We start from the raw sequence: 22,555 nt of genomic DNA on the forward strand, positions 1-22,555 counted from the left end.
AGATTAGTCGGTGAGCGCCGCGCGCCGACAGCTCTGACACGGACATGGCTGCTGTTCAGGAAAGGGGCTCCGCGCGACGCTTTAAAGACGCTGGTTGGCTCCTGTTCATGAATAAAACTGTGGCCCGTAATCTCGGGCCGACACACACACACACACACACACACACACACACACACACACACACACACACACACACACACACACACACACACACACACACGCACAGGAAGCCTGCAACATTCAATATCAGAGGTGATGGAAGTATAATACAAGTCTTTATTTTATTTTTTCAGGCTGATTAATGGAAAGGTTTAAAACATTTTCAGTCGGCGTAACCGTTTTTCTTTGAAGGTTCATTTTGTGAAGACATCACGAAGACAGAAAATAACCTGAATTCACCTCCAAATTTCACAGTTCAGATCTGAAAAATATATTTTTTTAAAGTTTCCACTGTACAACTTACTAACAAAAGAGCTAATACAAAACTAATGTACGTATGACACTCATGTATTTTATTCCTCTTTTGTCAGATATCTATACAGTCAACTGCTGTTCTGTACAAGTCTCTATCCAGGTATTATTACAGGTGAGTCCATTGTACATACACATATAGACAAAGAAACCCTGTTATTGGTGAAATGTTGTGTCTCTCTTAGTTTCTTAGTTTGTTTCTTCAAACCATTCCTAGATGGACGACATAAAGCATCCCGAGGTCTTCACTGTCCTGAGAGAGAAGAAGACAGAGAGAGAAAACAATAAAGTTAGTTTTATAAATCTGAATTAATGTGTTTACATATGAAGACAGCTGATTATCGGCACATGTCGGCACACATCACACTCTTGATGTGATCTGAACTTGTGCTTCACAGATCATTTTACCTTTAAGTGCACCGATAACTCCCAATTCACCTGTTGATCTGAATCTGTGCCATGCTACTCTGTCCTTTTTATTCTACAGTCTCACCAAAAAGCTGATCTGACCGACACAGAAAAGACAGAATGTTAACTTTAGGGTTTAACTGATATAACCATGTATAAAACATGTTAAAGTCTTGAAGCCGCGCCATTCTTTCTTTAAGTGAAATTAAATGTAGTAACTCTAAAAAGAAATGAAAAAATGACCAGCAAAACTTCCCACGGCAAAACTGTAACAGTATAGTATGTGCTAAAATGTCATGGTATATAGTATGTCATATATAAGACATAAAATGTAATAGTATAGTGTCTAAAAATGTATAGAATATTATGAATATGCAAAAAAAAACATGTCAAAGTGTAGATTGTCATAAATATGCCATAAAAAACAACATGATAGTATAGCATGTCATCGAGTATGACATGAAATGTCTTATTGTGGTATGTTATGAATAATGAATAAAAAAGTCACAGGATAGTTTGTCAAAAATATTAAAAATATCAAAGTATGTTGAAAAAAGTCATAGAATAGTATGTTGGAAAAAGTCATAGTATACTATGTTGAAAAAAGTCATAGTATAGTATGTTGAAAAAAGTCATAGTATAGTGTGTTGAAAAAAGTCATAGTATACTATGTTGAAAAAAGTCATAGTATAGTATGTTGGAAAAAAGTCATAGTATAGTATGTTGGAAAAAAGTCATAGTATAGTGTGTTGAAAAAAGTCATAGTATAGTATGTTGAAAAAAGTCATATAGTATGTTGAAAAAAGTCATAGTATAGTATGTTGAAAAAAATCATAGTATGTGGAAAAAGTCATAGTATAGTATGTTGAAAAAAGTCATATAGTATGTTGAAAAAAGTCATAGAATAGTATGTTAAAAAAAGTCATAGTATAGCATGTCGAAAAAGTCATAGTATAGTATGTCGAAAAAAGTCATGGTATAGTATGTTGAAAAAAATCATAGTATAGTATGTTGAAAAAAGTCATAGTATAGTATGTTGAAAAAAGTCATAGTATAGCATGTCGAAAAAGTCATAGTATAGTGTGTTGAAAAAAGTCATAGTATAGTATGTTGAAAAAAGTCATAGTATAGTATGTCGGAAAAAAGTCATAGTATAGCGTGTTGAAAAAAGTCATAGTATAGTATGTTGAAAAAAGTCATATAGTATGTTGAAAAAAGTCATAGTATAGTATGTTGAAAAAAATCATAGTATAGTATGTGGAAAAAGTCATAGTATAGTATGTTGAAAAAAGTCATATAGTATGTTGAAAAAAGTCATAGAATAGTATGTTAAAAAAAGTCATAGTATAGTATGTTGAAAAAAATCACAGTATAGTATGTTGAAAAAAGTCATAGTATAGTATGTCGAAAAAAGTCATAGTATAGTATGTCGAAAAAAGTCATGGTATAGTATGTTGAAAAAAATCATAGTATAGTATGTCGGAAAAAAGTCATAGTATAGTATGTTGAAAAAAGTCATAGTATAGTATGCCGAAAAAAGTCATAGTATAGCATGTTAAAAAAGTCATAGTATAGCATGCTAAAAAAAAGTCATAGTACAGCATGCTAAAAAAAGGTCATAGTATAGCATGCTAAAAAAAAGTCATAGTATAGCATGTCGAAAAAGTCATAGTATAGTATGTCGAAAAAAGTCATATAGTATGTCGAAAAAAGTCATAGTGTAGTATGTCGGAAAAAAGTCATAGTATAGTATGTTGAAAAAAGTCATACTATAGTATGTTGAAAAAAGTCATATAGCATGTTGAAAAAAGTCATAGAATAGTATGTTCAAAAAAGTCATAGAATAGTATGTTGAAAAAAGTCATAGTATAGTATGTTGAAAAAAATCACAGTATAGTATGTTGAAAAAAGTCATAGTATAGTATGTCGGAAAAAAGTCATAGTATAGTATGTTGAAAAAAGTCATAGTATAGTATGTCGGAAAAAAGTCATAGTATAGCGTGTTGAAAAAAGTCATAGTATAGCATGTTGAAAAAAGTCAAAATATAGTATGTTGAAAAAAGTCATAGTATAGTGTTGAAAAAAGTCATAGTATAGTGTGTTGAAAAAAGTCACAGTATAGCATGTTGAAAAAAGTCATAGTATAGCATGTTGAAAAAAGTCAAAATATAGTATGTTGAAAAAATGTCATAGAATAGTATGTTGAAAAAAGTCATAGTGTAGTATGTTAAAAAAGTCAAAGAATAGTATGTCGAAAAAAAATCATATTATACTATGTTGAAAAAAGTCATAGAATAGTATGTTGAAAAAAGTCATAGTATAGTATGTTGAAAAAAGTCATAGAATAGTATGTCGAAAAAAAGTCATAGTATAGCATGCTAAAAAAAAGTCATAGTACAGCATGCTAAAAAAAGGTCATAGTATAGCATGTTGAAAAAAGTCATAGTATAGTATGTCGAAAAAGTCATAGTATAGTATGTCGAAAAAAGTCATGGTATAGTATGTTGAAAAAAATCATAGTATAGTATGTCGGAAAAAAGTCATAGTATAGTATGTCGAAAAAAGTCATAGTATAGTGTGTTGAAAAAAGTCATAGTATAGTATGTTGAAAAAAGTCATAGTATAGTATGTCGGAAAAAAGTCATAGTATAGCGTGTTGAAAAAAGTCATAGTATAGCATGTTGAAAAAAGTCAAAATATAGTATGTTGAAAAAAGTCATAGTATAGTGTTGAAAAAAGTCATAGTATAGTGTGTTGAAAAAAGTCACAGTATAGCATGTTGAAAAAAGTCAAAATATAGTATGTTGAAAAAAGTCATAGTATAGTGTTGAAAAAAGTCATAGTATAGTGTGTTGAAAAAAGTCACAGTATAGCATGTTGAAAAAATGTCATAGAATAGTATGTTGAAAAAAGTCAGTGTAGTATGTTAAAAAAGTCAAAGAATTGTATGTCGAAAAAAAATCATATTATACTATGTTGAAAAAAGTCATAGAATAGTATGTTGAAAAAAGTCATAGTATAGTATGTTGAAAAAAGTCATAGAATAGTATGTCGAAAAAAAGTCATAGTATAGCATGCTAAAAAAAGGTCATAGTATAGCATGTTGAAAAAAGTCATAGTATAGCATGTCGAAAAAGTCATAGTATAGTATGTCGAAAAAAGTCATAGTATAGCATGTTGAAAAAAATCATAGTATAGTATGTCGAAAAAAGTCATAGTATAGCATGTCGAAAAAAAGTCATAGTATAGCAAGTCGAAAAAAGTCATAGTATAGCAAGTCGAAAAAAGTCATAGTATAGTATGTCAAAAAAAGTTATAGTATACAGTAGTATGTTGACAAAAGCCATAAGAAGGCATATTATAAGATGTCGAAAAAAATTTGGAGTTGTGAAAAAACAAACTATTGTTTGACAAAAACATAGTTTACTATGTGAGAGGAACCCTTCAATCCAGTAGGGGTCTGTGTGTTTTCTCTTGGCTGTTCTTTGTCTTGCAGGATGTTGATCGTCCACTGATGAGCCACATCTCAGCCCGTTGTGGTTTTGGCAATAAAAGTTCACCACCTTCACAACGAGTGCTTTTCGTCTTCTGACACGGCTGCCATTTTGTTTTTGTTTCAATAAAAAATATTCAAAGAACTATATGTGCTTACTGATTACTGACATTCAAAGTATGTTTGGGTTAGTTATTGACTCGCATTTTAATAAATATGCTTATTTATTACTTTTATCTCGGCTGGTCTCCCACTTCTGTTTTTTATGTTGAAAAGTCAGACAAACGTCATAGTATAGCATGTTAAAAAAAAATCATAGTATAGCGTGTTGAAAAAAGTCATAGTATAGCATGTTGAAAAAAGTCAAAATATAGTATGTTGAAAAAATGTCATAGAATAGTATGTTGAAAAAAGTCATAGTGTAGTATGTTAAAAAAGTCAAAGAATAGTATGTCGAAAAAAAATCATATTATACTATGTTGAAAAAAGTCATAGAATAGTATGTTGAAAAAAGTCATAGTATAGTATGTTGAAAAAAGTCATAGAATAGTATGTCGAAAAAAAGTCATAGTATAGCATGCTAAAAAAAAGTCATAGTACAGCATGCTAAAAAAAGGTCATAGTATAGCATGTTGAAAAAAGTCATAGTATAGCATGTCGAAAAAGTCATAGTATAGTATGTCGAAAAAAGTCATGGTATAGTATGTTGAAAAAAATCATAGTATAGTATGTCGGAAAAAAGTCATAGTATAGTATGTTGAAAAAAGTCATAGTATAGTGTGTTGAAAAAAGTCATAGTATAGCGTGTTGAAAAAAGTCATAGTATAGCATGTTGAAAAAAGTCAAAATATAGTATGTTGAAAAAAGTCATAGTATAGTGTTGAAAAAAGTCATAGTATAGTGTGTTGAAAAAAGTCACAGTATAGCATGTTGAAAAAAGTCATAGTATAGCATGTTGAAAAAAGTCAAAATATAGTATGTTGAAAAAATGTCATAGAATAGTATGTTGAAAAAAGTCATAGTGTAGTATGTTAAAAAAGTCAAAGAATAGTATGTCGAAAAAAAATCATATTATACTATGTTGAAAAAAGTCATAGAATAGTATGTTGAAAAAAGTCATAGTATAGTATGTTGAAAAAAGTCATAGAATAGTATGTCGAAAAAAAGTCATAGTATAGCATGCTAAAAAAAGGTCATAGTATAGCATGTTGAAAAAAGTCATAGTATAGCATGTCGAAAAAGTCATAGTATAGTATGTCGAAAAAAGTCGTAGTATAGCATGTTGAAAAAAATCATAGTATAGTATGTCGAAAAAAGTCATAGTATAGCATGTCGAAAAAAAGTCATAGTATAGCAAGTCGAAAAAAGTCATAGTATAGCAAGTCGAAAAAAGTCATAGTATAGTATGTCGAAAAAAGTTATAGTATACAGTAGTATGTTGACAAAAGCCATAAGAAGGCATATTATAAGATGTCGAAAAAAATTTGGAGTTGTGAAAAAACAAACTATTGTTTGACAAAAACATAGTTTACTATGTGAGAGGAACCCTTCAATCCAGTAGGGGTCTGTGTGTTTTCTCTTGGCTGTTCTTTGTCTTGCAGGATGTTGATTGTCCACTGATGAGCCACATCTCAGCCCGTTGTGGTTTTGGCAATAAAAGTTCACCACCTTCACAACGAGTGCTTTTCGTCTTCTGACACGGCTGCCATTTTGTTTTTGTTTCAATAAAAAATATTCAAAGAACTATATGTGCTTACTGATTACTGACATTCAAAGTATGTTTGGGTTAGTTATTGACTCGCATTTTAATAAATATGCTTATTTATTACTTTTATCTCGGCTGGTCTCCCACTTCTGTTTTTTATGTTGAAAAGTCAGACAAAAGTCATAGTATAGCATGTTAAAAAAAAATCAGAGTATAGCATGTCGAAAAAAGTCATAGTACAGCATGCTAAAAAAAGTCATAGTATACAATAATAGCATAAGTCATCAAAATGTCCTAAAAAGTTATAATATAGTTTTTCATAAAAAGTCTTAGTATGATGTCAAGAATTCAAGGACTCAAGGATAATTTTTTGTCATTCTGCTACACAGGGTTTGCACATTGATGCTACACAAGAAAAACAAAACAAAAACACTTGTGCATTCCGTACTGCATTTCTTTTTTTCCATCAGAAGGAATGTAAATAGCAACAACAGAAACAGCAGTGAATTTTATGGGCAGAATATCAAGGAAGACAACTTGAAATTAAAAATGGAAATTTTCATGCAACTTTGACTATGTTTGAGGACCAAGCATAACTGATGTAAACACAGAGTCCAAGTCCTCTGGTCCCACGGGAATCCTGTGTTCTGTCCTGTGGTCGGCCCATCAAGACCAATACCTTGACCCGGGGATGCCACAATGGAGCCAGGTCTCTGTTGTTGCTGGTTTAGCCAAAAGTCTCATTTCATCCATCTTATTTTCCTGCGACAGGACATCAGTCAAAATCAGGCTAAGTAGTGGAACGGCATCAGGTCCTAGCTGGATTACATTAGCTCCCATCCTGGCTCTTCTCCATCTGCTCCTGGGGGTGGTCACCTTGCACTGGGATGCTTCCCAGAAAAAAGTCATAGTATAGTATGTTGAAAAAAGTCAGTATAGTATGTCGGAAAAAAGTCATAGTATAGTATGTCAAAAAAGTCATAGTATAGTAAGTCGAAAAAAGTCATAGTATAGTATGTCGAAAAAAAGTGATATTATAACTCGTCAAAAAAAGTCATAGTATAGTATGTCAAAAAAAAGTCAAAGTATAATATGTCGATAAAAAGTCATAGTATAGTAAGTCAAAAAAAGTCAAAGTATAGTATGTCGAAAAAAAGTCATAGTATAGCATGCTAAAAAAAAAGTCATAGTATAGCATATTGAAAAAAGTCAGAGTATAGCATGTTGAAAAAAGTCTTAGTATAGCTAGTTGAAAAAAGTCATAGTATAGCATGCTGAAAAAAGTCATAGTATAGCATGTTGAAAAGTCATAGTATAGCATGTTAAAAAAAGTCATAGTATAGCATGCTAAAAAAAAGTCATAGTATAGCATGTTGAAAAAAGTCATAGTATAGCATGTTAAAAAAAAGTCATAGTATAGCATGTTGAAAAAAGTCATGGTATAGCATGTTGAAAAAAGTCATAGTATAGCATGTTGAAAAAAGTCATAGTATAGTATGTTGAAAAAAGTCATAGTATAGCATGTTAAAAAAGTCATAGTATAGCACGTTAAAAAAAGTCATAGTATAGCATGTTTAAAAAAGTCATAGTATAGCATGTTGAAAAAAGTCTTAGTATAGCTAGTTGAAAAAAGTCATAGTATAGCATGCTGAAAAAAGTCATAGTATAGCATGTTAAAAAGTCATAGTATAGCATGTTAAAAAAAGTCATAGTATAGCATGTTGAAAAAAGTCATAGTATAGCATGTTAAAAAAGTCATAGTATAGCACGTTAAAAAAAGTCATAGTATAGCATGTTGAAAAAAGTCATAGTATAGCATGTTGAAAAAAGTCTTAGTATAGCTAGTTGAAAAAAGTCATAGTATAGCATGCTGAAAAAAGTCATAGTATAGCATGTTAAAAAGTCATAGTATAGCATGTTAAAAAAGTCATAGTATAGCATGTTGAAAAAAGTCAAAATATAGTATGTTGAAAAAATGTCATAGAATAGTATGTTGAAAAAAGTCATAGTGTAGTATGTTAAAAAAGTCAAAGAATAGTATGTCGGAAAAAAATCATATTATACTATGTTGAAAAAAGTCATAGAATAGTATGTTGAAAAAAGTCATAGAATAGTATGTTGAAAAAAGTCATAGTATAGTATGTTGAAAAAAGTCATAGAATAGCATGCTAAAAAAAGTCATAGTATAGCATGTTGAAAAAAGTCTTAGTATAGCTAGTTGAAAAAAGTCATAGTATAGCATGTTGAAAAAAGTCATAGTATAGCATGTTAAAAAGTCATAGTATAGCATGTTAAAAAGTCATAGTATAGCATGTTAAAAAAAGTCATAGTATAGCATGTTGAAAAAAGTCATAGTATAGCATGTTAAAAAAGTCATAGTATAGCACGTTAAAAAAAGTCATAGTATAGCATGTTGAAAAAAGTCATAGTATAGCATGTTGAAAAAAGTCTTAGTATAGCTAGTTGAAAAAAGTCATAGTATAGCATGCTGAAAAAAGTCATAGTATAGCATGTTAAAAAGTCATAGTATAGCATGTTAAAAAAGTCATAGTATAGCATGTTGAAAAAAGTCAAAATATAGTATGTTGAAAAAATGTCATAGAATAGTATGTTGAAAAAAGTCATAGTGTAGTATGTTAAAAAAGTCAAAGAATAGTATGTCGGAAAAAAATCATATTATACTATGTTGAAAAAAGTCATAGAATAGTATGTTGAAAAAAGTCATAGAATAGTATGTTGAAAAAAGTCATAGTATAGTATGTTGAAAAAAGTCATAGAATAGCATGCTAAAAAAAGTCATAGTATAGCATGTTGAAAAAAGTCATCGTATAGCATGTTGAAAAAAGTCATAGAATAGCATGTCAAAAAAAGTCATAGTATAGCATGTTGAAAAAAGTCTTAGTATAGCTAGTTGAAAAAAGTCATAGTATAGCATGTTGAAAAAAGTCATAGTATAGCATGTTGAAAAAAGTCATAGTATAGCATGTTGAAAAAAGTCATAGTATAGCATGTTGAAAAGTCATAGTATAGCATGTTGAAAAGTCATAGTATAGCATGTTGAAAAGTCATAGTATAGCATGTTGAAAAAAGTCATAGTATAGCATGCTAAAAAAAAGTCATAGTATAGCATGTTGAAAAAAATCATAGTATAGTATGTCAAAAAAAGTCATAGTATAGCATGCTAAATAAAAGTCATAGTATGTCGAAAAAAGTCATAGTATAGCATGCTAAAAAAAAGTCATAGTATAGCATGTTGAAAAAAGTCATAGTATAGCATGTTGAAAAAAGTCATAGTATAGCATGTTAAAAGTCATAGTGAAGCATGTTGAAAAAAGTCATAGTATAGCATGCTAAAAAAAAGTCATAGTATAGCATGTTGAAAAAAGTCATAGTATAGCATGTTGAAAAAAGTCATAGTATAGCATGTTGAAAAAAGTCATAGTATAGCATGTTAAAAGTCATAGTATAGCATGTTGAAAAAAGTAATAGTATAGCATGTTGAAAAAAGTCATAGTATAGCATGTTAAAAGTCATAGTGAAGCATGTTGAAAAAAGTCATAGTATAGCATGTTGAAAAAAGTCATAGTATAGCATGCTAAAAAAAAGTCATAGTATAGCATGTTGAAAAAAGGCATAGTATAGCATGTTGAAAAAAGGCATAGTATAGCATGTTGAAAAAAGTCATAGTATAGCATGTCGAAAAAAGTCATAGTATGGCATGTTGAAAAAAGTCATAATATAGCATGTTAAAAACAGTCATAGTATAGCATGTCGAAAAAAGTCATAGTATAGCATGTCGAAAAAAGTCATAGTTTAGCATGTTGAAAAAAGTCATAGTATACAGCATGTTAAAAAAAGTCATAGTATAGCATGTCGGAAAAAGTCATAGTATAGCATGTTGAAAAGTCATAGTATAGTATGCTGAAAAAAAGTCATAGTATAGCATGTTGAAAAAAGTCACAGTATAGCATGTCAAAAAAGTCATAGTATACAATAATAGCATAAGTCATCAAAATGTCCTAAGAAGTTATAATATAGTTTTTCATAAAAAGTCTTAGTATGATGTCAAGAATTCAAGGACTCAAGGATAATTTATTGTCATTCTGCTACACAGGGTTTGCACATTGATGCTACACATGAAAAACAAAACAAAAACACTGGTGCATTCCGTACTGCAGTTCTTTTTTCCATCAGGAGGAATGTAAATAGCAACAACAGAACCAGCAGCAATGGGCTGGGATGTCAAGGAAGACAAATTAAAAATGGAAATTTTCATGCAACTTTGACTATGTTTGAGGACCAAGCATCACTGATGTAAACACAGAGTCCAAGTCCTCTGGTCCCATGGGAATCCTGCGCTCTGTCCTGTGGTCGGCCCATCAAGTCCAATACCTTGACCCGGGATGCCACAATGGAGCCAGGTCTCTGTCGTTGCTGGTTTAGCCTGAAGTCTCATTTCATCCATCTTATTTTCCTGTGACAGGACATCAGTCAGGAGCAGGCTAAGTAGTGGAACGGCCTCAGGTCCAAGCTGGATTACATTAGCTCCCATCCTGGCTCTTCTCCATCTCTTCCTGGGGGCGGTCACTTTGCACTGGGTGGCGTTTGGTCCAGCTGGTCTGGATGTCTGATCGGAAGATGCCGTGAGCAGTGATCTTCTTTCTCAAAGTCCGCTGCACTACATCCAATCCCCAAGCTTCCATGTCATATAAATTAGTCATAGTATAGGGTATGCCATAAAAATGCCATAAATATGTCATAGTATAGTATGTCTAAATACAGTATGTCATAGTACAGTATGTCTACATATGTCATAGTATAGTATGTCTAAATGTCATAGTATAGTATGTCTACATATGTTATAGTATAGTATGTCTAAATGTCATAGTATAGTATGTCTAAGTATGTTATAGTATGGTATGTCTAAATGCCATAGTATAGTATGTCTAAGTATGTTATAGTATGGTATGTCTAAATGCCATAGTATAGTATGTCTAAGTATGTTATAGTATGGTATGTCTAAATGTCATAGTATAGTATTTCTTCATATGTTATAGTATAGTATGTCTAAATGTCATAGTATAGTATGTCTAAGTATGGTATAGTATGTCTAAATGTCATAGTACAGTATGTTTAAATATGTCATACAGTATGTCTAAATATGTCATAGTACAGTATGTCTAAATTAGTTCTGGGCAACGTTTCAAATTTGTAATCGTGATTAATCGCATGATTTTCTGCGATTAATCACATTGTTGTGCGCAAAGTTCAATAATTAATTCAAAAGTAGTATATTGCGAACTTTTATTTTTATAGTACTGCTATATGAACAAAAGTGCAATAACATTTGGTTTGCAAACAAATCAGGATATTTTTAACAGCAGTATTCCTTTACACAGTAGCAGTTATATTTCTTCACTATCTGTGCTCAGTGTGCTGACTTTATTTAAACGTTCCACTGCTGTGCAACATGAATAAAATGTTCCGCGCACGTTTCATCAAAATGTCTGTCTTCTGTTTTCATGACAGTCAGAGCATGTGATTGCAGCTCCCACTGTTCATCAATATAATGCACCGTAACTCCGAGGTGATGATGGTTACCCAACGATGTCCGGTAGTCTCCGGTGATAGCAACAGCTGGTGCACGTTGTAACGCCGTCTCTTTTGTAGTCCTCTCCTTTTCATACAACTCGTGTGTTCTTCTTGTGACGGTGCGTCTTGAGGGAGGCTCATACGTGCCGTCATTCGTTGATCCTAAGAACGTTCCTCAGACCAACATCTTCACAACACTAGTCGTCCTGCAGTTTGTATCTATCCACTTCTCTGAGGCATTTGTTAGCTTCTCTTGCTTTTGTTTATCTATACTTTTCCCACACGCTGCATCAACGTAGTCTGATGAAGACTTCACTTCCTCCACCGTTGCCAGTGAGCAACGGACTTTCAAAATAATAATAAAAATAAAAAACTGTGTTAATGGGCGATAAAATAATTGTCGCCGTTAATTAATTAATGCGTTAACACGATAATAACGCGTTAACTTGCCCAGCTGTCTAAATATGTCATACTCACACAACATTAGAACAAAGTGGGACTTTACAGCACATTCCTTTCGCTCATCTGATCAACATTTATATGAAACAAACTTGTGATGCTTGAGAAATGCTTTTTGACTTTATTTATCTGACCTGCCTGACCGCTTTAAGAACTTCAGCACCAATGTGTATGTTTTGATTGAGCCTCTTCATTCATATTTGAGTACAATTGAGAACCATTTAGCTCCAAATGGACAGAAAGTGATAAAACTAGTCAAATTGTTAATGTTTGTCGTTGTTGTTTAGCTCCAAATAAGAAAAATACTTTTTATTTAGTAAGTATTTAATTCACACAGCATTATACAAAGCTAGGCTTTACTATGTGGATATTTTATATAAACTATTTATTAAACTACCAGAAAAACATGCTATATTGTGATATATATTGTTATCAAGATGTGAAATTAAAAATATTGTGATAGACCGTAGTAATAAACACCCAAAGGCGTTGTTATATTTGCTTATAACTACATTATAAATGTTTATTTAGTGCTTAAAGACAAGGGAGGCGATGTAAAAGTAAAGTGTTACCATATAAACTTACTTTTGTGAAGTGTAATATTTGGGAACTTCTGTACTGTAGTATACTGACATTACATAAGATACTATGTTGTGATTCTAGAATACTTTTCACAGCCTTGTGAATTCATAAATGAAGTTCCGGTCAATCAACTCACATTCCTGATGTCTCCGTCAGCCTCGCTGCTTCCTGCAGAACAAAATGAAAACGACACAAGATGTTGGAGGATGTCAGACGTTCCCGTCGCAAACCAGCCGTGACACTTTAAACAAGTACGACAAGCAAAACATTAGACATGCATAATCACACACAGCAGCCCTGCAGCACACACACACACACACACACACACACACACACACACACACACACACACACAGCTGAATGCCTGAACAGGTTACATGCTCACTCAGTAGGTCGGACGTGTCGCCTTTTTTTTCTGTGTTTTTAACAAATGTAAACTGTTGTCACTCACAGCGATCTCCCTCGCTCTGAGCCTTGTGTTAATAAGGTTATGATTGACATTAAAACCCCGGCGTGCCTTATACAGATATTCAAAACGCTGATGCAAATTACCTTCCAATAGCCTACAGTCCGGATTATGTCATGACAGAGAGATTTTGATAGCGAGACAATTAGCTAATCATCCGGAAAAAATGGAATTATTAAAAATGGAGAGAGAGCGGGAAGGAGGAGATGAGGAAGTGAAGAAGAAGAAGTGATGTTTTTTTCTAAATGACCAGTTAGTCGTGAGACTGAGGAGAGCACTCGGTCTACGTTTAGAGCTTTAAAAACGTGGCCCAGAAACCGACGTGTTGAACGTGATGAGATTTAATTTAACGGGCTGACGCTTACCGTCAGCTGCTACTGATGAGGAATTAGGAGCAACGTTGTTTAAAGTCATCAGGAAAGAAAGTGCAGATGTTTCCGTAATTCAATGTAATTCCCAGTTTGGGCAAGAGAGTGACGGTTTGAAGATGGTGTTGATGCAGCGTTTTGTCATAGATTTGTGTCATAAAGACCAACGCTTTTTATCATTTTCAAACTTATAGTTTTCAGACCCAACTGACTCAAGTGACATCACTTGAAGAAACATTTCTCTTGTCTATCGGATCTCAAGCAGCAGCCGTTCATCTTTAAATGCTGCTCGTTCACATTCTTCAGATTCTTTAAGGTGAAGCTCCAGCATTACTCTTCACACACAACAGAGATACAGGTGTGACAGACAGACAGACAGACAGACGGACACACCTGTCTGTCTCAGCGTCCTGAACACGTCTGGGCTCACGGTCACATGACCGCTCTCCGTCTGTGGTCTCCTCTGATTGGCTCTCCCATCAGCACTGAGGAACAAAGAGAAAACTCACATTTGTTGCATTTCGTTTAAACATCAACGGTTAAAATACATCCATGAAACACAGCACAGAAATGTTGAAATCTAACCCACTGACTGTCCCTCAATCTACCTCCCTTAGTTTTTACTTCATTTCCTGCAATTTCCACAATAACTTTAGGCAAACCAGGAAATTTTAACTCAAAACACAAGGAAAAAAAACAAGTTTCCATTTAAGTAAAAGAGAAAGGTAAGCACGTCAGTCAAGACCCACAATGCATCACTTTCTGCGCAGAAGTCCGCTGTTAGTGCCGCGTGTGAAACAAGAAGTCAACGTTGATGTATTTGTCTCGTAACTACAGTACTTCTGTAGTTGTTTTAACCAAAACGATGATCTTTTCCAAACCCTAACTAAGTATTTTTGTTTCCTAAACCTAACGTAGTTGTTTCCTGTGAAGACAGAACTTTATTTTGAAAAGACTGTATTCATGTAACGAGCAGAAACTGACAAACGTTGCTGGACTTTAGCAGGAAAACGCACAAAAAATGAGGAGTAACTGTTTCATAAAGACATCAGGATACGTTGTTTTAGGTAGTGTGAGGCATAATTCTCACCTCCACCTCTATGAAGGTATATTTATTCATCGTAACTCATGCTTTTGATACGTTGGTGTAACATTAGTGTGTATGTTTGGGCTTCAGGTCCAATGATCTGTCCTCTCACCAGCTAGATACTCAGGTCATTAATATCAAATAAACACATATAAAATGTTAAATGAATTTAAAAGGCTCTTGAACAAGCATCACGTTAACTTCGGCCTCCACTAAGCCAGAATAAAAAATGGCCTCGGTTCTCCTTCCTCCAGTGACAGAGGAGTACGTGACTAGTGAGAGAGGCCAGCAGCCATCAGAGGAACGTTGGGATGCTTCCCAGATTCCCGTCTCTCTCTCTCTCTCTTTACTTCTCCGAGCACAGAGTCGGATGTGGGGAGGGGGGGGATCGGTGCGGAGCCCCCCCCCAAAAAAACCTCCATTGTGCCCCCCCCCCCTTTGCTCTTTTCTCAGCGAGCCAAACGGGAGAACGCCCGCGCGACAATGCCTCCCCTACTCCATCTCAGCTAAGCTGTCACTGGCTTCACATGAGAAACAATGAAACTTCATCGGAGACCAGATTAGAAAAAAAAACAAAAAAACGGAGGGGTTTCAATATGAAAAATTCTCTTTCTCTTTCTCTCTGTGGCTATTATCTTTTGGGAGGTTTTGGGGGGGATCTGCTTTCTTAGCCTCTGTCAGCGGAGCAGGGGAAGACCTGGGGTAGTGCGACCCGGCTTTTGGCTGCCAAATCGTCCTAACCCTCTTTACCACTCTTTTATTCCTCCCCTCGCTCCTTTTACTGTTTTTAAAAAGAGCTTAGGACAGAGCATCTCTCTCTGTTTCTCTCTCTCTCTCTCTCTCTCTCTCTCTCTCTCTCTCTCTCTCTCTCTCTCTCTCTCTCTCTCTCTCTCTCTCTCTCTCTCTCTCTCTGGACCAAGCTTGTTTAAATTGGCTGATAGGAAGGGATTTGGGATGGATGGAGGGGGCTTAGAGAAACGCAGAGTGGAGGTGGTGGCGGGGGGGGGGGGGGGGGGGGGGTTGCAGAGCAGAGAGTCATCAGTGTTACAGTCAAACAGCCATGAAAAGCCTGTGAGGATAAAAAGAACAAGAGTGCCTTTTTTTTATCTAATGCACACAAATCCCATATAAATACTCCAATATGTTAGTCGGCGTATGACAAGGAATGCCCCTCCATCTCTTCCCTCCCACAACAATAGAGACGTGGATGGCTATATTTGTATGTATCTGTGTGTGTGTGTGTGTGTGTGTGTGTGTGTGTGTGTGAGACTCGGGCCGGGACAAAGAGAGAGTAGCTTTCAGTGTGTCTTTAGTCACGCTGTTTCAACATGTCATTCACGTAGACGAGTGTATTAAACAATCACTGTGAAACAGTGAGTATTTGTCGGCACTCTGGAGAGACTGAACCGTGAGTGGAAAAAAAAAATGGACTCCGGTGGCGTTTTTTGGGTTTTTTTTTTGTAAATGTGGCTCCGGGGTTCAGCGTTGGGATGGCTGGAAAGCGTAAGACCCGGAACTGATGTGGCTTTGACATTTGAAATGTCGCAGCTGGGTCATTTGGCCACAGACGCTCTCATACAATTCATATACAGACAATAGTGAATGGAGATGACAAGCAAAAGTGAAACAGTAAATCCTCTGCACACAAAGTGAGTCTGGGGCTTCGTTTATAGAGAGTTTAAAGGCAGGGTCGGTTATCTTCTTCAAAAACATTTATGGGGTGTTTTCGTTGAAATTCTCCTTACATCCTGACATCAATCGATGAATCAAATGCTTTATGTTCACAGTGATAATCATAGGGAGTGTCTTTGGAGGGAGGCCTGAAGCGACGGGCTGTCAGTGTTGCCGACTCTGCGACTTTCTCGCTATATTTAACAACTTGTACAGCTCGTGCTGCTTTCATTGGAAAAGAGTTGTCAACACTGTGCTGGGTTCTCAGGCTGGAACTATACCTGCTCAGCATCAGACAGACTGAACTAGACACTAACTGGTGAACATGGTGGAGAATTCAACAGCTAAAGAAACAGATGTTTCCAAAAACAGAGCTAACAGGGAGAGAGAATATTTTACTTATATTTACCGGGGGACACAAAGACTCCTGATAAATCGTCATGGTGCTCTGTGACTCATGGATGTGTATGTGTGATGAGAATCAAAAAACGGAGCAAAGTATTGATGAATTGAAGTAAACTCAACGTTTGACATCAGCAAAAAATTTATGGAAAGATTTGTTTACAAATAATAAAGTCTAATTTATCCAGCCGTATGCTGACGACTTCACAGACACATGCATCTTTACTAAAACCTGACAAAAAAACACTGAGTTCACACCGGTGACTAGAGCTCTGTTGATGTGTTATTGAAGGTAACACGGGGCGGGTAGTTGATATACAAATGTGCTCCTTTAAACACACACACACACACACACACACACACACACACACACACACACACACACACACACACACACACACAAAATGTAACTCACTGTGTTGTGGGAGTTTCTGGGTACGAAGGTCCTGATGCACTCTGGTTCCTCTCCGTCTGTCCGTCCCCGAGGCTGGAACCAAATAACACACCATTTCTGCCTCTCAGAGGATCTTCTAGGACAGACAGACACACACACACACACACACACACACACACACACACACACGCACACACACAGAGGATAAAGATGAGTGAAAGCAGTTTTCATTCACCTGAGAATAAAATTAAAGAACCACACTTTACCACATTTTAGTCTTTTACAAACACAACGTGACATTTTCTTGCATCCGTCCAACTAACTTGTGTTTTTCATCTTTCTGCAGAAATGGAGTGTATTTTTTACTGCAATACTGAATCCATACAGTTATATTTACACAACAAGACAAGTGAATCCATTTGAATAAATATGTGACTTCTAAAACTAACTGGCAATAGATGATCGTATTTAGAAGTGCTCTATTAAAGAGAATACTTTTACCTACGAGTGTTTTATATTTTGAATTAATTTAGATCACTCTGTGGAGATCTTTTGAGACTCTAATTCTACTTTTCCCGTTTCTCTTGTCCAAGTTTGAATCTTTTGTTGTAGTTCAGATAATTTAAGTAATTTCTGTGTATGTTATTGAATGTTTGCGACGTAGTTGACGGCCTCATTTTCTATAATCTGCCAAAATAAGCCGATAAAATTTAAATAAAACTCTCAGTAAATTAGTCAAGCCATGATGATATTTTGGTTTTATATATATATATATATATATATATATATATATATATATATATATATATATATATATATATTTTAACTCCAGATTGATTGAGATTATAAAACACTAACGAGTGCTCTTGTACGAGGCTTGATGGTGTTTTTCATACGGTATGTTTGTTTTCTTTCTACTGTATTTCACCCCCCTCGGGGTGTCTAACCCTGGTCTCTGGCTCCGTTTTGATTAGTTTAGCCTTGATTTTTAATTATGCAGATCACCACCACCTGGGTATCGAGCGTGTTTGTGTGTACACAGACTTTCCGTCCGCCTCTACATCGCATGTTCTGTTTTGTTTACCTGACAAAGCCCAATAAAGATCCTTGAGATCAAAAACGTTGGCTTGTTACATTTATTGGCACCTTATTTTGTCAGATTTCTGTCTCGTATTTTATCCAGAAAACGTACAATAGATATATTATATGGTTTCGTGTGAGTGTGTAGGCTTTCGCTAATTTGGACGTCCCACGTCGACATTCACGTTTCTGGTGAAACATGTCATGGCGGTAAAGTTTCTGAATTGAGACGAGGAGTCAAACAGTAATGGAGGTTGTTGGATCGGAGCAACGGAGCTGAGAGAGAGAGAGAGAAAAAAACCCACAAACAAGCTTTTTGCTTCAACACACCGGAGCTAACAGGCTTTCACCATAACGAGAAAGGAGAAAGAGCGAGTAGGTGGAGAAGTGGATCTTCAGATAAAGCTCTTGTCTCTTTGTCCGTCGTTAAACGCCCCGCAGTCACAGCAGCCTTTGTGAGGGGGAGACACGACGATCAGGCGAAAAACAACTTGGCTTCTCCTGCTGGCAAAAAAAACGCTACTCCAAAAAGAAAAAAAAAGGAGATCGAGAGGAGGAGAAAAGACGCCTTCCCGCGCACTTGTTCGCCCGCTCTGCCTCTCACACAACGCCGTATCTATCCAAATCAACACACATGTCAGCCAGACGGCTATAAGCGATTTCCAACGCTGTTATGAAAAGAGACCATTTCTAAGCTGAGATGTGCGTCCTCTATTGTTTGTTTATGTGTGTGTGTGTGTGTGTGTGTGTGTGTGTGTGTGTGTGTGTGTGTGTGTGTGTGTACAAGTGAAGGCTGGATCTCTGTTCATCGAGGTTCACAATGGATGCACATGAATATGAGAAGAGGTGCATAGAAATGTGGAGTCTTCTCAGTCCAAGACATCCACCTAGAAGAACCACGAGATGTGGTGTGGATTCTGTTTTTGTGAATAATAGCATAAGATATGCTCTTCTGTCCAATGTTTCCTCTTTCCAATGCAAATCAACTAGTTTCTATGATTTCCTTGAAGTGAGATAAAATGATCCAGGGTGGCGATGGCCTAGATGAGCTGTTTCTTTATTTTTTTTACTCCTGCTCCTCGAGCAAAAACTGGATGTTTTTTTCAGCGATTTGACGTTTTTGCTCTGCAGTTTGTGTACAAGTCAAACGGTGAGGATATAACGTGTTAACCAGCGAGCTTTAAAGGTGCTGACAGGTGTGTTTTTGCTAAACTTTTGGACAGAGCTAGGCTAGCTGTTTCCCCCTTTTTCCAGTCTTTATGCTAAGCTAAGTTAGCCAGTTGCTCACACACAGCTAGATGTTTTTTCTTCTGTGCTACCAGGAAGTAGATTCTGAACAAAAATCCACAGATCTTGAGTTAAAAGGAGAAGTTCATAATTCTGGGAACTTTTCTAGAGAGAGATAGATCAGAAGAACGACTCTCGTGTCTGTAAACTGAAATATGAAGCTACAGCGAGCAGCGGCTAGCTTAGCTTAGCATAAAGACTGGAAACAGGGGGAAACAGATAGCCTGCGTCTGTACAAGGATAACAAAATCAGCACCTTTAAAAAAAAAAGAAGAAAAAAAAGTACCAAAACTGACCCGTAAAAACGATGACTTGGCTCTTTGTGGTCGACCGTTTCACTTCGCTGACTGACTGGTTGGCTAAATCAGATGAGGAACGAATTCCTCTCTTGCATCCACTACTGTCAAGTTGCCCTTGAGCAAGGCATGCTTCAACAGCACTGGCATCCATCCATTTATTCCTCCATCAATTCATCCTCTGCTAATTATCCTCATCTGGCAGCAGGTTAAGCAAAGACGCCCAAACATCCACAGTCGTGTCCTCCAACTCTTCCTGGGGGACGACGGTCCAGGTGGCACAGATAATCCCTCCAGCGGGTGCTGGGTCTGCCCCCCCCCCCGGGTCTCCTCCCAGTTGGACGTGCCTGGAATACCTCCACAGGAAAGTAACCCTCCTGATCAGACACCTGAATCACCTCAACGGGCTCCTCTCAATGAGAAGGGAAATGAGCTTAAGACACAGCATTTCATAAAACCTGAATCAACATTTTCAGTAATCACATAGGAGTTGTTGAAAATACCTTTTTTGCACCCACAACTATTATAATTTCAACGCGGGGATGTCCTGTACTTAGATTTTCTGGAGTTTATTTATGGGTGCAGGTTTAAATGAGTCAGTGAGATCAATCAAGCATCAACATTATCGTCATTAAATATTCCGCTTTTTAAAAAATGCTCTGGCGCTGCGGAGGGACCGTTTAGTACGAATCTTAACGTACTTGAGAACGTCGTCTCTGCATCGTAAGAGGATGTACAGTCTGGTGTTGTGTAAGTGCAGTAGATGTGTGTATTTGCCTCCACAACAAGAGGCTTTTCTCTGTTTGTACAGGGAAACAGCAGGATGCGCTGGGACTCGGAGCGACTTCCACGTTTCTGTTTAACAACCGATCATCACAAACTGTAGGATTGGGTATACGAGCTGCCCTCCAACGTCACGCCCAACTGCACACATACAGGACACATATTTACACAAACGCATATGTCTCCGAGGGTTGTTTTGAATATGAGCTGTAGTGTGTGTGGCTACGACGGAGAACAAACACATTGCAGTCTTGTGTGTGTGTGTGTGTGTGTGTCTGTTCAAACAAACATTGTCGGGCCGGAGCCAAAGGTTCCTGTTCCTGCAGCGTGGGAACTTGTGTTTGAAAAGCATGTGAGCGACATGTTTAGTGAGCGTGGAAGGACTCTGAATTCATGTGTCGTTACATATAGATTTAAAAAAAAAAAACGCGTCACGTGACCATGTGACTACCAAACACACCTGTGGATGATGTTTGTGTTTCCACAGCAGGTATCGTCCCGATCGGGGCTGGATTCTCTGATGCTGATACGTATTTGTTAGCAGCACACATCCCATAATGGAGAACAAATATTAGTTGTCTGTCTTGCTTTGAGGAACCATGTTTAATAACAATAAGCCTCTGGATTTGTTTTAATAATGACATACATTTATATTGTGTTTTTTTTTACACATTCAGCTTTTTCAATGTCGGAAACACTTAAAGGGACAGTTCACCCTAAATTCCAAAAGACATTTTTCCTCTTTCATGTGGCGATATTCAACAGTCTAGATAGTTTTGGTGCGAGTTATAGATTATGAGATATCAGCCGTAGAGATGTCTGCCTTCTCTCCGATATAACGGACAACAGACGGCACTCGAAGCGGCAACAAATACACTTGAAAACAGCAATGTCCGTTTCCAGAAATCATATCCCGGTTACTCAAGATAAATTGTCCATTTTCTATAAAACTAGGCACCGATCCCTTGACAAGAGGCTCCACCTGCTCTTCTGTTGGGGGTCAAAAGCCCCAAAGGTGGAAACACCTGGAGGTTAAATCCTCAACAATGAATCTCATCATTTGTCTGTTGATGTAAAATAATGTGAATGTGAATAACTGTAGCTGTCGGATAAATGTAGAGGAGTAGAACAGAGCGAGAGCTGATCCTGCAGGTGTGTGACGGGCAGCCATGCCAGGGGCTCTGTGTGTGTTTATGTGTGTGTGTGTGTGTGTGTGTGTGTGTGTGTGTGTGTGTGTGTGTGTGTGTGTGTAAAGCGAGACACCTGTTGACTGGAGCTCTCTGCCCTTAAACGAGCCACTCATTATTTATGAGGTGGCTTTTCTGGTCCGTTTATGGGCTCTGTGCGCTCGTCTGAACGTTGAGGCAAAACTGTACAGCACACACACACACACACACACACACACACACACACACACACACACACACACACACTTAAAAAGAGGCATCTGTTTAACCGTCCCAATTACTGGCTGTGACACGATGTCAGCGTCCTCCTCTTGAGCGAGTGTGTGTTTCAGTAGCTGCTAAACGTTTCCCTGTGTTCACCAGTGAGTTGATAACTGAGTCTGTCTGCTGTTTGTTGACGAGCAGGTTTGTGTACAGTGGCTGATAGAGGTTTGTCTTTTTGTGTTGTTGCTGAAAACAGCTTCCTGCTGAGGCGGCACTATGAGAACCGTGAGAGTAAGCGGTTAAGTTGTTAACACTTATTTCATATTTCTTTATGATGGAGACTGATTACCTTTGTTATGTTTACACACAAACCAGTTTTTTCACGATATGTATTCAAATTTATAATATGGTTTGATATGGTTTTTACCCAAAAAGTGTCTACGGTGGATGTGGCGCCCCTAAAGCATCCCCTGCTTTATGGTCTGTTTGACTCTAAATGGAGCATAATGTACTAAATGAACATCATGCTGTATTGAAGAAGACTTGAAACTAGAGATTGAGACCATAAACTCATGTTTACAATGTTTACTGAGGGAATAAATCAAGAGAGAAGTAGAGTC

General features: G+C 36.3%; 1 protein-coding gene across 1 annotated transcript in view; it reads right to left on the reverse strand.

Annotated features, from left to right (window-relative positions):
* Nucleotides 1–253: 253 nt before the first annotated feature.
* Nucleotides 254–22,555, reverse strand: part of wdpcp (WD repeat containing planar cell polarity effector) — an 87,228-nt gene continuing 64,926 nt past the window's right edge. The window contains exons 16-19 of the mRNA XM_068710356.1: nucleotides 17,120–17,234; nucleotides 13,938–14,029; nucleotides 12,847–12,878; nucleotides 254–724 (exon numbers count right to left, since the gene is read on the reverse strand). Coding sequence (XP_068566457.1) covers nucleotides 674–724; nucleotides 12,847–12,878; nucleotides 13,938–14,029; nucleotides 17,120–17,234 — 290 coding nt within the window. The 3' untranslated portion in view covers nucleotides 254–673. The remainder of the gene's footprint in view (nucleotides 725–12,846; nucleotides 12,879–13,937; nucleotides 14,030–17,119; nucleotides 17,235–22,555) is intronic.

This window comes from Cebidichthys violaceus, unplaced genomic scaffold (genome assembly GCF_023349555.1).
Source record: "Cebidichthys violaceus isolate CVI_PGR_0920_01 unplaced genomic scaffold, fCebVio1.0.p SCAF_150, whole genome shotgun sequence".
NCBI classification, from domain to species: domain Eukaryota; kingdom Metazoa; phylum Chordata; class Actinopteri; order Perciformes; family Stichaeidae; genus Cebidichthys; species Cebidichthys violaceus.